Source organism: Tiliqua scincoides, chromosome 1 (assembly GCF_035046505.1).
Source record: "Tiliqua scincoides isolate rTilSci1 chromosome 1, rTilSci1.hap2, whole genome shotgun sequence".
NCBI classification, from domain to species: Eukaryota; Metazoa; Chordata; class Lepidosauria; order Squamata; family Scincidae; genus Tiliqua; species Tiliqua scincoides.
In genome coordinates this window covers 230,610,781-230,624,970 of record NC_089821.1, presented here as the reverse complement: position 1 = coordinate 230,624,970, position 14,190 = coordinate 230,610,781, and the positions used below count along the sequence as shown (strand labels likewise).

The following is a 14,190-nucleotide window of genomic DNA, read 5'->3' as shown; positions in this document are numbered from 1 at the left end:
ACTTTGCATTGGTGAAGGGAGGGGTCAGAGTGAACCATTTCTAAGTACCTTGAAAGAGACTGATTGTTGGATTGTCATCTTAATGACTCTATCTTAGCATCACAAAGGTCATCAAGGCTGTTTTTAAATCACCAGAACAAAGAAACTTTGTTTTTTAAATTGATTTGCTATAGTCATCTTTGCCATCCATGTGAGTGCTCGGAAAGGAACCCTCTGGAATAATGAGACTCAACCTGTACATAGCAAAATAAATCAACAGAATAAATTTTAAAAAGCAGAAGTGGATGACTACTTGGAGTGGTGTGCAACTGCTCTGAGTGGCTTTGGGGGGTGGCAATGGATGGTAGTGTGATGGTGCCCATTGCGCTGGAAATTTCTCCTAGGCTGAAATCTTATACAGGTTTTCTTGATAATAAATCCCTGTGAATTTAATGGGGCTTGTTTCTGATTACACGTGCAAAGCATTGGGCTGTTAAGACCTGTTTCCTTTGTCTAATCTAGAGGTTCTCAAACTGGGGCATTATGACAGCCCAGTGGGGGAAGGGGGAAAGCCACAGCATGATCCCCAGTATCCGGCTGAAGCCAGGGACAGGAGGGTTTTGTTTTTTGTACTTACCTGCAGCCAGCACTGCATCCGGGGAGGTCTGGGGAGTCCTCCACAAGGCTCCCCATGCCTGCAAGAATCTGAAGAAAGAAAAAAAGGGCACTTCTGGCTTTCGAGTTGAAACCGGAAGGGCATGGTTTTGTTTTTCTTTCTTTAGAGTTTTGCAGGTATGGGGAGCCCAGTGGAGGTCTCCCCAGACCCCCTTATGACTGCAGCGCTGGCTGCAGGTAAGTTAAAAAAAAAACCCTCCCATTCACAGCAGCAGTTCAATCCTAGAGATCATTCCTTCCCTCTCTCCTGCAACAACTTACCTCGGGTCTCAAACTCCCAAGGGGTTTGAGAACTGAGGGTCTAAGTATTTAAATTGGCTTCAAACATATATAATACAGTACAGGTCCAACCTTGTTATACACAGATTTGACTCAACATGAATGGCCACTGCGAATGAGAAGGAATGCACTGATCCCTGGAGAAGGGGGAAAAATCCATCCCTTTAAAATCATAGTTTTAAAAAACTGCTTTTTACTGTTGTAAAGAGATAGTTATACAAGTGATTACAGGTATAACCTAATTATCCAAGGATTTTTTTCACCTGGAAGAAAAATCCACATATTTTTCTACCTCAACACCAATGAGAAGTACCCTTTAAATTAAAGGAAAACAGTTGTTTAACAATAACCTCATTAATACGAGAGAGAGCAGTTCAGCTGACAATCTATCAATCATTCTCTCTCCAGGCTTCACTCCTCCCTTCCCCCTGATCATGTGAAAGAAGGCTAAATGGCAGTGATTATTACCACTTCCATTCTTTCCCACTCACTTTGGCTCCTGGTGAAAGGAGGGATTGCTGCCTCCTAGTGAAGCCTAAGCACCTGGAGAGAGACTGATTGCCTTTGTGTGCATTTCAAAAGGTCAGCAAGGCAGTATTTGTGATGATGAATACTAAACACCATGAAAGCATAGAATATGTGACATTAATTGATAGCTAATATTTTTCATTCCTTTTATTCTTACCACCTTTGCAATTTGATAAAAAAAATGAAAACTGTTTTAAAATAAAACTACCTTCTAACATAGATAGCAACATGACCACCATATCCTTTTGAAGATCCATTAACTCCTTCAGTAATTCAATTTGGCTAGAGTCCTGTCAATGAGAAATACAGATTTTAAAACAGTTTATAATCCAACCACTTCCAGAATATCTAGGAAATGGTACTTGAATTCTCTTGAGGGGAGGGGGTCCTCATTGATTTGCATGCATTCCCCTACCCAAGATTCAGCCTTCCCATTGTATCACACTGCACACAGTTCTAGAGGTTTCTTCAACATTCAGGAGTGGCTTTTCAGTGGATAGTGGGGTTACAATGGGAAGGGAGTGATGGAAAAGCCATGGGGCACATGTGGAACACAGCATATAGTTGATTGGATCCATGTCTAGGTAACTGAACTCATTCTGGCAAACCAGGTTCAAAGAAAAACTGTGGGGGCTTATAAAAGCCCCTATCAAACTGAAGATGATCCTGTAAAGCCCTAAAAGTCTTCTGCAATTCAGAACAAAATCAGAACTGAAGAATTCTCAGTTTTCCTCCCCTCATTCTGCCATCTCTCACTATTCCCAAAAGTCTCCCTACTAGTCGCACCCCAAAGTCCTTTACTTACCTTGTGAGTAGCAGGAGGAGTAGAAGTGCATGAAGAGAGGAGAGGAGGTTTGTCCCTTCCCTCCCCTCCAGCACTCTGACATGACAGGAAGCAGTGTTCAGGGATGCAAAGCCTGATGACAACAGAAAAGTGCAGTACATCTTGGGAAAACTACCTTTCCTATGTTTTCCCAGGTTTTGTGCTGCAGTGCACTGCTGCTCGGAACATTTGGGCCACAGAGAAGTGAAGAGAGGGAACTAACCTCCTCTTCCTGCAGGCTGCTGCTTCAACTATCTCTGTCGCTTGACAAGTAAAGGAGGGGGAGAGTGCTCTGGAGGCAGGAGGTTTCTAGGAATAACTTCTGGGTAAGGTGAAGACTGAAAGGGATTTCTTCTTCAAATTGGGCTGGAGAAGTGATCCATGCTTTTCTGATTTTTTTGGTTTTAGTATCATGAAAGTCATTGTAATTTTTTTTCCCTTTTAAACTAACATGATTGGAAAGTTTAATGGCAACAGGATACTACAATTTAAATATGGCTTGAAATGATACTTTTCTAGAGGAGGATTAATCAAAATTATTTAATCATCTGGAAGGGTGTTATTTGTTGTCTGCCTGTAGTTTTTGTTCATCACCATTGTCCTAACACAGTCCAGTTGCCTACACTGTTTCCATAGCAAATTTTGCAGATTTTAAACAAAATTAACATGCAACAATTTTTTATTTAATACAATATAAATAATTTGGTTTTTTAAAAATAGTTCTGTACCTGAGATAACTTCATCTGCATGTGGGCAAATACATGAAGAAAACCAACAACGGCATCCCACAGTCTGCTGTGTGCCAAGCTCTGCTGGTTACCTGTGCATGGTCCCTGCAAATCCCAATTCAAAAGACAAGAAGAGTTAATGTTTCAGAAAATAGCATTTTAAAAAAAGAACAACATACAAAATATCCCACTCTATTCACTTCACACAGTCTGTTGACTGCAGTCACACATGACCACTGTAGGAACTAAACATAAGAGCCCTGCTGGATCAGCTCAAAGGCCCACCTAGTCCAGCTTCCTGTATCTCACAGTGGTCCACCAGATGCCTCAGGGAGCACACTAGACAATAAAAGACCCGCATTCTGGTGTCCTCCCTCGCATCTGGCATTCTGAGGTAGTCCACTTCTAAAAGCAGGAGGTTGCACATACCTATCATAGTTTGTAACTTGTGATGGACTTTCCTTCAGAAATTTTTCCAATCCCCTTTTAAAGGCATCCAGATGTCAGATGCCATTACTACATCCCGTGGCAAGGAGTTTCAAAGACTAAGTACATGATGGGTGAAGAAATGTCTTTTGTCTTTTCTTTTGTCTGTCCTAACATTCAACACTCAGTTTTAGTGGAATTGTTATTAGAAATAAACACAAATGAAAGAACTCACGCTGAAGAAGAATTATCAGTTATTTATCATACACATGCCCAGCCTGAGTTAGAAACCCCTGCGCTCTTATGAGAGCCAGCATGGCAGTCACCTCCACAGAATGGGCAGATTCACTTGGACATTCTTCTATATACACAGAATTGTCCACCCACTAGAATGAACAGAAAAAGTATTGCAGGCAGGAGAATACTATTTGTGCACTGGAACCCCAAACCCAAAAGTTACTAGCATATCACTCTATAGGGGGGTATTGTCTTCTCCACTGCACCCTCTCCACCAACAAGGGGTTGGAAAGGTGAAGCAAGAGTGCTGGAAGAACATGCACGTGACACCAGTCTTATTCTGTCACTGACTCACAAACACAGTGCATGTGTTCAGGTCCAAGTCCATGTGTTGTAGCTTCTGACCATTGCTCATTATTGTGCCTTTCTCCGCTTCCCACAGACATAAAATCTTCTACATGTCCAGTGACAAATTGACCACAAAAGAAGCCCACAACATGACCAGCAGTAGTAACAAGTGCACTTCCAGCTGTTTTTCTGTGGACTTGCCAAACTCTTTCTCCATGACAGGTAATTATGTAATAAGTGAAGTCTTATCCAGTGTATAGATGGAACTGTGTGATGCACCATACCTTCCACTGTCTATCATTAAACTGTCAAAAGCTGAAATCCTGTGCACATTTTCCTGGGAGTAAGACCCACTTAAAAACAATGGGACTTACTTCTGAGTAGATATGCATAGGATTGTGCTGAAAGGCACAGGAATGCTGCTCAGGTAGGAAGGCTGGCAGGCTCACCCACCTAGCATTCTTTCAGAAACCATCCCTTCGTGATGCTATTCAATACTTTTACTTTGTCACAGCTGTGGTTTTTTATGAGGGTAGAGCAGATATGGTCTACTTTTTTCCCACCCTGCTTCAGTCTTATGCCAGATGGGGATGGGATCTGAATGAGATGCGAGTAGGGCCCTCTCTGTCACCATGGCTCAGCAATTTCTCTGCTCCTTGTCCACTCAGGCTCCACTGGGAGTAAGGGGCCAGGCCTTTTATAGTTCATGAGTGGAATGGCTGCTGCTAAGGCACACAGTAATGCTTACTAGCCTTGTAACTAGAATTGGCAAGTAAAGGCGTGTGTTGTGAAACTGTCACATGGCTTCCCAGGATGATGAGTCAAAAGACCATTTGGTTTATGTGGGAATCAGGCTACTAGCCCATGTGGCACAACCTCCTGGTTAGCTCAAGCACCAAACTCCTTAGTTGTATGTGAGTTGCCCTCTCAGTATTTTCTAGTAAAATATTACATCCAAGGTGTGCAACCTGTGCTGTTTTAAAGGGCTTCCGTTTCTCACATGTCCTTTTGAGTCCTGCCACGCATGACTGGGTCTGTGGCCTGGCTGCTGGGCAATGTGATATGGCCTCTGATGTGTTCATCGTCTGCCGTGACTGGGTGTGGAATGTGCAGTATGGGTTTGAGTTCAGCTTACTCCTGTAGCTCATGGCTTAACTGTTGCTGGCCAGGCATAGAAAAGGTGAGTTTGATCTTGGGTCAACCAGTCACCCTCTGTGGAACCTGGCTCCAGTCTGGCTTGCCTGATTCCCAATCCAGAGCATATGCACTGACCTGTTACAGATCATTCTCTAATGTGTGCAGCTCTGGCTTTTCCTTTTTGTTGCCCTAATTCCTCCTTGTGGGGTTTTTCCTCAGATGAATACTGATTCCACAAGAGGCCTCAATCTTGTCCAGGAAGGCCTGGTTATAAACATCTCCCTCATATGAGCTATCTTCTTTGGTGTGTGTGTGTCGGGGGGGGTGGTGGTATGGGGATTAAAAACTGAACACTGAGACTTCGTCTGGCTCTCTGTTTCTGAGCTTTGCATACCTGTCTCATGCAGCGGAGGGAAATCTGGTATCTCTGTATCAGACATGTTGCGAGTAGTGGGATAGGGTGACGTCATGGGAGCATCTATGTATTGGCATGCATGGATTATCTTCTTTTATGCATGGCTCACATGAGGCATGATCCTTATGCCACCCTGTGACTGATGTATCTAATAATGCCATGAACGCTAGAGGAGTAGATGGCCAGGTTTGCTCTGTTGTGTTTTTAACAGCAGTTTGTTCTTCCCACATATTTTTTGCTAAGTAAGTACAGAAACCCAACTAAGTTGCACTAATGTTATGCTGAAGTAACAAGACTGCTAATCCTATGGTGATAAGACCATAGGATTGCTCTGCATGGGTTATTTCTACAATAAAAATTGATACCACACCATATCTATAGTCCCATACTTAAATAATACTTGTGCACTGATGAACTCCAGAGAGTTTCATATTATAGTTTTTAGGTTTACCTGAATGTATTCTGTGAGAGTATTGAAGACCTGCTTTGCAACTTGAATTGCTTTAGAAAAATTACGTTGTCCTTGTTCATCAATAACATCTTTTCCAGAATAATACCAATAGAAATCACTAATTGATTCCTGAAAAAGGGGATGAAAGCATATGGATTCAAAACTCATGTCCAGAAATTTGCTTTACCAAATGCAAAATTTTCTTAAATGCTCCAGAGGCTCAGAAGCTTTCACTGCAGATAAGAACTATACAGAAGGGGCATTTAGTTATCACCAGCCTTCCTTGCTGCCACTCCTACACTCTGGCAAATTAAACTGAGGAAAGTGTATGAAAGTGAGATATAGGCAGAAGGAAAGGAGAAGACTGGCAGCAGGGGAGATGGCCTTGGCAGTGCTTGTGAAAGCCATTATGAATAAATCCAATCCAATCTGAGCCAACACTTTGGAGTGGGGTTTGACCAGGGGTGCAGTGGAGTTCCAGCACTTCTTCTACAGCAAGAGCAGTGACAGGAGCACCCAGGTGCTGCTTTTGAAACTTTTTTGAAAGAACGTTACAGGGGAAGCAGCATCGGGCCCAACAAAAAAGAAAACCATGAAATGTGAATAGGGACATATGTTAATGTCTAGATCAGGAGGGTCAAACATAAGGCCCACAGGCTGGATACAGCCCCTGGAAGCTCTTTATCCTAGCTCCCATGAAAATTGGGCTCTCCCAGAGCCACCCTTTCAGCAGCACTGAAAAAGGCCCCAGAAGGCAAGGAACACACACTACAGGATAAGGAGCAGACCAAGAGGAGTGAGAGAGCACACTGCTGATGTGCTGAGAGAGCACGCAGGCTGCCTTTTCAGCAGCACTGCTTCTGCCAAGGCATCACTTCGCAGACCACCTCTCAGTTGCTGAGCTGTGAAGTGACACTGCAGCAGAAGCAATGCTGCTGAAAGGGCTGCCCCCTTGATAATTGGGCTTTCCCAGCATGATAATTGGGCTCGCCCATATTTTGAAAATATGATAAAGATTTGCACGTTGTTTCTTGTCATTTGTCAGTTTCTATGTGAGAACGAAGTGCTTATTTCTGGCCATCATTTGCTTAATGACCTTACTTCCTGCTTAATGTCATCACTTCCAGCCCTCAGTTGGCGCCACGAATGCTATTCAGCCCACTATATGAAATGGGTTTGACGCCACTGGTCCAGATCAACACCTTTTCCAACTGCTGCTAGAGAAACAACATGTAGCTCATGTTATATAAAGGCTACAATCATAGGCAAATTACCTGCAAGTAATTTCTACTGAATACAGCAGAACTTGCACCTGAAAAATCATGCAGTCTAGCACTCTAACAGTGCAAGCCTATGCATGTCTAGTCAGAAGTAAATCCCATTAAATTAAGCCAGGAGTGTCAAACATAATGCCTGTGGGCCAAATGTGGCCCCTGGAAGCAATTTATCAAGCCCCCCATGATAACTGGGCTTTCCAGGCATGGTATTCGGGCTCTCTCATATCTTGAAAATATGAATAAGATTAGCACATTTTCTTTTCTGTCATTTGCAACTAATGAGTTTCTATGTAAGAACAAAGTGCTTATTTCTGGTTCAAAATTTAGCACTGCATCAATGGGTTTGACTCAGCTTGTAATGGCACGGATTTTTTTAAAAGCAGTTTTATATTCTAACCCCACTATTTTCAAAGTTTGCTGCAGTCACTAGAATCTTTATTTTAGCCACTGGATAAAGAAATACAACTTTAAATTATTTTTGTGTAGTCCACTGGATCTCAACAGCCATCCTAAGACAAGAATTGTTTGCTTCCCAATAGAAGTCAGGTTTGGGGAAGACCAGCAAAACCCTATTAGGCTTTTCAGTAGGTGGGAAAATACCATAATACGTGTTTTTAAAGGGAGTTTCCAGTATGCTTAGTACAAGTAACAATTAATACATTGAACAATCAATACATTTAGTCGCAATCCTAACCCCTTATGTCAGTACTTTCCAGCACTGGCATAGCGGTGCCAATGGGATGTGTGCTGCATCCTGCAGTTGGGTGTCACTCATGGAGGCCTCCTCAAAGTAAGGGAATGTTTGTTCCCTTACCTCAGAGCTGCATTGCCCTTATGTCAGTGCTGGAAAGTACTGGCATAAGGGGTTAGGACTGCATCCTTAGTCTCTAGATTAGATTTCCTTCCACTCTCCAAATGACTGGAACCCTGTAATCAGTCAGCTGGACTGTACTTATAGTTTTATTTCATTTATTTTGCTATGTAAACCGTTTTGTGAGCATTTTTGTTGAAAAGTGGTATATAAATATTTTATTAATACTAAAAACTTGCAAACTAAAATCCATGTTAATTTTATCTATAGCATCATAAAATGAACACTGATATTATGGAACCTAGCATTCTGATTCAGTTATTTTCAATAACGAACAATAACAGTTCATATACACAATATTTTACCTGAACTCTCAGCAAATAGTCGACTGTAGATATAATAATATTGACAGTTGTATTGTTACCAGTCTGAGTCCTCAAGTAGTTCTGAAAATCTTAGAATAGAATGAGTTTGAATTAAAATTTGTCCCAGTCTAAAATGCTTTGAAAATTACCTGTCTATCAAAACTACAATATATGACTTTCTTAAGCAGCTTTAAGTATCTGTATTTTATTAAATCAAACATCATGACAATGCTTTGTTTTTCAGAACTATTCTATAAAATATTTTATTTAATATTGAAAACACAGTGGGCCTTTTTGCTATCTTAGGAGCACTGAATTGGGACAGGCAGGACTGTGTCCTTCATGGGAAAGAACCAAATTTAACTTTCAACTTTGCATCTAGAAAGGGGCATTCTCTGGTTGAATCTCCTTGGCAGGGTCAATCCTTGTCATTTAGGAAGCTCCTTCATCTCAGACAGGCAGGTCAGGTTACAAAGTCTTCCTGAAAGGAGGGGCTCCCTGGATTCACCAGACTGACCTTGCCTCTTGGCAGAAAGGTTGGGAGTCTTCCGTCAGCTCACAGCTGACCTACTTACAAAGCAGACAAGGAAACCAGGCTTCTTAGCTCCTGGAAGTAGACCTCGGACTGCTGTGTCACCCTTGACGGCACAGAACAGGCGTGGAGACATGTGATGGTTCTCTTTTTGGCTGGACAGCCTCCAGCAGCTCACTCTCTGAGAGCCTTTAGCAGTGGCCATTTTGTTTGCTGTAAGGCATCCTGGTCTCCCTCTTCTGATTGCCCTGGCTCTGTCAGAAGTGGCCGATTTTAAAGTTCCTCATATTCTCCATACTCGGATAGGCGACGGGGCTCGGTGGAGACTGGGCCACAAAGCGGCAATTTATTCTCCCACCGCAGCCTTAGCCTGCCAAACGAAAGCAAGTCACCAGCGAGAGGCATGCTGCACTAGTCTGAGGGAAGACATGGCCATGACTGGGCCCTGTTACTCGCCAGCACCAGGTCCAGGATCCAAGCCTCCAGTTTCTGAGAGTGCACAGCACAGGAGTTGGTGAATCAGTTGGACGCTCTCCCTGTTTTTTCTTCAGCTCCGACTTGCTGTAATGGTCAACCCTGCAGGGGAGCCCACTGATGTGCCTGTCTCTCACCCTGATTCTGGCACCATCATTTGGATGTAACTAGCCAGCACTATCAAAAATTTCATTCAGGCTAGCGCCTCCTCCAAAATAGCAGCTGCCCTAGAGTCCACTTGAAAGACATTGGCAGCCACTGCCCCCTCCCCATTCCTGTCTAGTCCACACCTGAGGAACAAGAGGAGTCTCAGCTCCCTCCTAACAAGAAGCCCAGCCTTCAAGTGGCCACAGTACTACTTCTGAGAAAGGGCAGAGCATCTTTGACTTACACCACAGGATGCTCCTCTCCTCCCACATCCTTAATTAGGTGCTAAGATTCTCAAAGTCAGGGCAGAAAATTTTTATCTCAGGAACTGCTGCTGCTCATGTGCCTGGGCACATTCCCGACCTTAGTTTCTCAGCTATGGGGGGTTTTCAGCCTGTTCTACCAGGCACGGAGGCAGCGGGCCTCGTAAGAAATCACCCTTAACTGATGTCCCAAGTCCCAGCTGGGACTGTTACCCCTTTGCGCTTCAACACAGTGAGGCAGAGGGTTCAGCATGGGATTACTCTCCTGACATTCTGCCAACAAACCTGAGCTGTGCCCTTCACAAAGCAATTGAAGGAAGCGGAAGAGATCACAGGTAAACTCATCATCTTGCATCACCTTTTCTCCTGTGGAAAACCCAGATGCTAGTAAATATAAAAAAGCTGGTAAGTACCGCCGTAGCCTTGCATATGTTTATGCCAATTAAGATTGTATAGTATAGATATATGTATCTTATAGCATAATTTCAGGATAAAGCATATTGCATATTCGCTTGCAGACAGATATCTATTCATCATCATAAAATACTTACAGTGTAGAAATACATTTCAAAACATGACAGAATGGGCTTGGCAACATTTTAGAATTTTTTAATAAAATGTTTGGAATGTACTTAGTTTCTCAAGCATGACTGAAATGAGCTTCTGGAATAGGTCTGCCAACTAGTAATCTAAACAGGGCTCTGAAAGAATTCTTCTTGTCACCAGCACTATGTAGCTAGAGTCCTATATACTATAACAGGTGGTTTGGAAGGGTGGAGAGCAAGGATCTGGCAAAATTCCAAAAAGATGGTGGAATGATGACATTAAAGGCACAGATTCCTTTGCCTGGTCAGTAGCTGGAGATCTTGGTGAGTCAAGGACGTTTTGTTAACGAGAGGAAGACTGATTGGCAATACAAGTGAAAAGTTCAATCTTACTACAAATGTATGATATTAGAAAATAAATGATGCACAAGCAAGAACTAATACGGACAGGGCTAACCCAAGACCTCTTGATGCCTGGGACGGCATGCCACATGCTCCTTACTCAATGATGTGCCAGCCTCTGCTCCTCCCATTCTCCAGTGTCTTAGCTCAATACTGTCACCCCCTCCACGCTTCCTCTGTCTCTCTGTCCCCTCATCCTTTTCCAGTCCAGGGAGTGGAAGGCAAAGGAGGGACAGTGGAGACAAGAAGGTGGACTGAAAAGAGCACCCTCTCACCAATCTGCCTGATGCCACAGCTTCAGCTGGCCTCGTGGATGAGCCAACCTTGACTATAGACCACCTGCATTTGACATTTTCAATAGTAATATTTAATTACCTTCCAAACCCTTCCATCATGGGAAATTTCTCATGACGGGCAGCCCAATCCTGAGCTGCCTAGGGCGCCAAGGCTCAGTGGCACCGAGAAGGGCTGCAGCTGGATCCTGCGCCTCCTGAGCTACCACGGGAGGCGCCTTGGGAGAAGGGGACTTTCGTCCCCTTCCCCCGAGTAAGATAAGCAGCCCCACAATGGTACAGGCACTCGTGTAGGGCGAGCAGTCCTACACAAGTGCCCTGGATCCTGCGGAGCAGAGCTCCGCAGACCCACCTCCCACCCCTCCCCCCGGCACGCCTCCAGCCCACCCCCTCCCTGCGTTACACCTTCCCGTCACACCTCCTCCCCGCCCTCTCTCCACCCGCCAGCCTCCCCCCTCCCCAGAACGCCTCTTCCCTGCCCCTGCCCACTGTTCCACAGCTCAGTGGTCCGGGAGACTGCCGAGCCGCGGAAGCCGGGCAACCGCCCCGCACTAGCCCAGTACCGGCCGGCGCTGGGCTAGCACCAGCAGGAGCCCGGCGGTGAGGCTGGCAAACATGCCTTATGGCATGTTTGTGACACTGTTCGGTGGCACGGAGCTGTGCTGCTGCACACAGGATTGGGCCCTTAAAGGGGGGAAGATACCAGTGGTAAGTATTGGACTATGAAAAAGAAATTTGTACAGGAGAGGTTAGATATAGGATTTGTATCTATAGGATATAAGATATTTTCTAAAATGATCCATGTCTCCAGTTAGTTTTTACACAGAATAGATACCCTACTATGAGGTAGGTTCCCCAGACAGAGACAGAGAGGGTGTGTTACGGGAGGGGCAAACTATATTCAAGGGTTCCACGATGCACCTAGCTAAACAAAAATAGGCAATCTAAACCAGAAGCTTTAAAAAAACCATTTCATATAACTATGTCATTATTTCCAGAAAAGTACTATAATTAAGACTTTCAAGAAATTCAAAGATTTGAAAATATAAAGTTTCATTTCACATTACAAATCCGATAATAAAATATCGCCATTGCCAATGCTGCATATCAATGATATTGTTACACATATGGATGGTTTTATGCTTTTCCCATGGATAATCTGAGATGTGTTTAAACAAAAGTAATGTCTGATAGAAAGAAAAGTGGTGTATTTGTTTCCTTGAAAGTGCTTAAACATCAATCTACTAATTGTCTCTCCTTTTTTTGTTCTCAAGGCTGTTAAGAAATATTTACAAAATACAGGCTACAGGCATCCCCCCATATCCACAGATCCAGTATCTGCTGATCTGGTTATGCATGTCCCCACTCCCATTAACTTCATTTATCTTCGTCACTGTTGCACTAAGCAAGAATGTACCTTCCTTTTATAGACATATAAGCATGCAAGTTTATAGAAAGACAAGCAGACAGCCTGAGCGCTTCTTGCTTCCTATTAACGTTCTGCCTGTGTCCCTCATGCTTTTCCTTCTATAAGCTTGTATGCTTATAGCAACTGTAAAAGGAGGAGACATTCTTGCTTGGCGTAATGATAACCAAGATAAACAAAGGTAAAGGGCACAGGGGGTACAGAAATGGTTTCCTTTTATCTGTGGTTTCCAATATTCATGGGGGTGGGAACATATTCTCTGTGGATGCAAACACGTTTCATATCATGAGAAATACCTTCAGTGATTGTGAATGCTATTAAGAAGCAAAAGTAACAATATATTTTGGCAAATTTATTTCCATTCAAAACCTTAAATTTGATTTACCCTTGTCATATGCTTTTGAATGTCACAACTCTATGGTAAAACGTACACTATCACATGCTAGCTGACATATCCATTCAACAGTTACTTGTGCTAGTGGCACATCAATACTTCTTAGAAGAAAGCTGCAAAGTTTTATTACTGGCTAGCAAGTAATCATTATAGGCCAAATAAATAGCAAGAGTTAAATGAAAATACATTCTGTGGTTACAGTACAAAAACATTTTGAATGTGCCACCAAATATGCCCTTTTTTATTATATCACCAACAGCAGTGAGATTGGAACTTTTCACACTACAGGTTCAGCCTTGTTGTACATGGATTTTTAATAACACAGATTTGAATCAACAGGAATGGCCCCTGCAAATGAGAAGGAATGTGCTGATCCCTGGAGAAAGGGAAAAGCACACCCCTTTAAAATCATAGTTTAAAAAACTGCTTTTTACTATTGCAGAGAGACAGTCATGCAAGTGATTACAGGTATAACCTAAGTATCCACAGATTTTTCTATCTCAAAGCTGATGAGAAGGGCCCTTTAAATTAAAGGAAAACAGTCTAATAATGCCAGAGAGGGCAGCCGGCTGACAATCCATCAGTCATTCTCTCTGCAGGTTTCACTCCTCCTTTCCCCCTGAGCACATGAAAGAAAGCTAAATGGCAGCGATTATCACCTTCTCCATTCTTTCCCCCTTGCTGGGGCTCCTGGTGAAGGGAGGGATTGCTACCTCCTAGTGAAGCCTAAGCACCTGGAGAGACTCTGATTGCCTCTGTGTGCATTACAAAGGTCAGTAAGGCCATTTTAAAATCACCAGAACAAAGAGAATTTGTTTTTTAAATTGATTTGCTGTAGTTCGTTTTTTGCCATTCACATGAGTGGAACCCTCATGAATAATGAGACTCAGGGCGCAATCCTAACCCCTTATGTCAGTGCTTTCCAGCACTTGCATAGCGGTGCCAATGGGACATGTGCTGCATCCTGCAGTTGAGTGTCACTCACAGAGGCCTCCTCAAAGTAAGGGATTGTTTGTTCCCTTACCTCAGAGCTGCATTGCCCTTATGTCAGTGCTGGAAAGCACCGACATAAGGGGTTAGCATTGTGCCCTCAACCTGTACTAAGACATTACCCCAACTTTTCTTGGAAAGTGCTAAATGTCTTCGTTAGTCTTTGCATGCATAATTAACTCTCAATATCTAGGAATGTTTTTATATCAGACCCATTCAAAGCCATCAGTGTCATTCTGAAACTG

General features: G+C 43.3%; 1 protein-coding gene across 10 annotated transcripts in view; it reads right to left on the bottom strand.

The window, feature by feature from the left end:
* The window catches only part of RYR2 (ryanodine receptor 2), a 383,349-nt gene that overhangs the window by 36,419 nt on the left and 332,740 nt on the right, over positions 1-14,190 (bottom strand). For 7 of the 10 annotated variants that reach the window (XM_066617218.1, XM_066617235.1, XM_066617258.1 and 4 more), the window contains 5 exons: positions 10,181-10,279; positions 8,480-8,568; positions 6,027-6,155; positions 3,013-3,117; positions 1,670-1,751 (listed from right to left, as the gene is read on the bottom strand). In XM_066617218.1, the coding sequence (XP_066473315.1) occupies positions 1,670-1,751; positions 3,013-3,117; positions 6,027-6,155; positions 8,480-8,568; positions 10,181-10,279 (504 nt within the window). The remainder of the gene's footprint in view (positions 1-1,669; positions 1,752-3,012; positions 3,118-6,026; positions 6,156-8,479; positions 8,569-10,180; positions 10,280-14,190) is intronic. The other 3 variants (XM_066617226.1, XM_066617241.1, XM_066617285.1) reach the window with 1 other exon arrangement.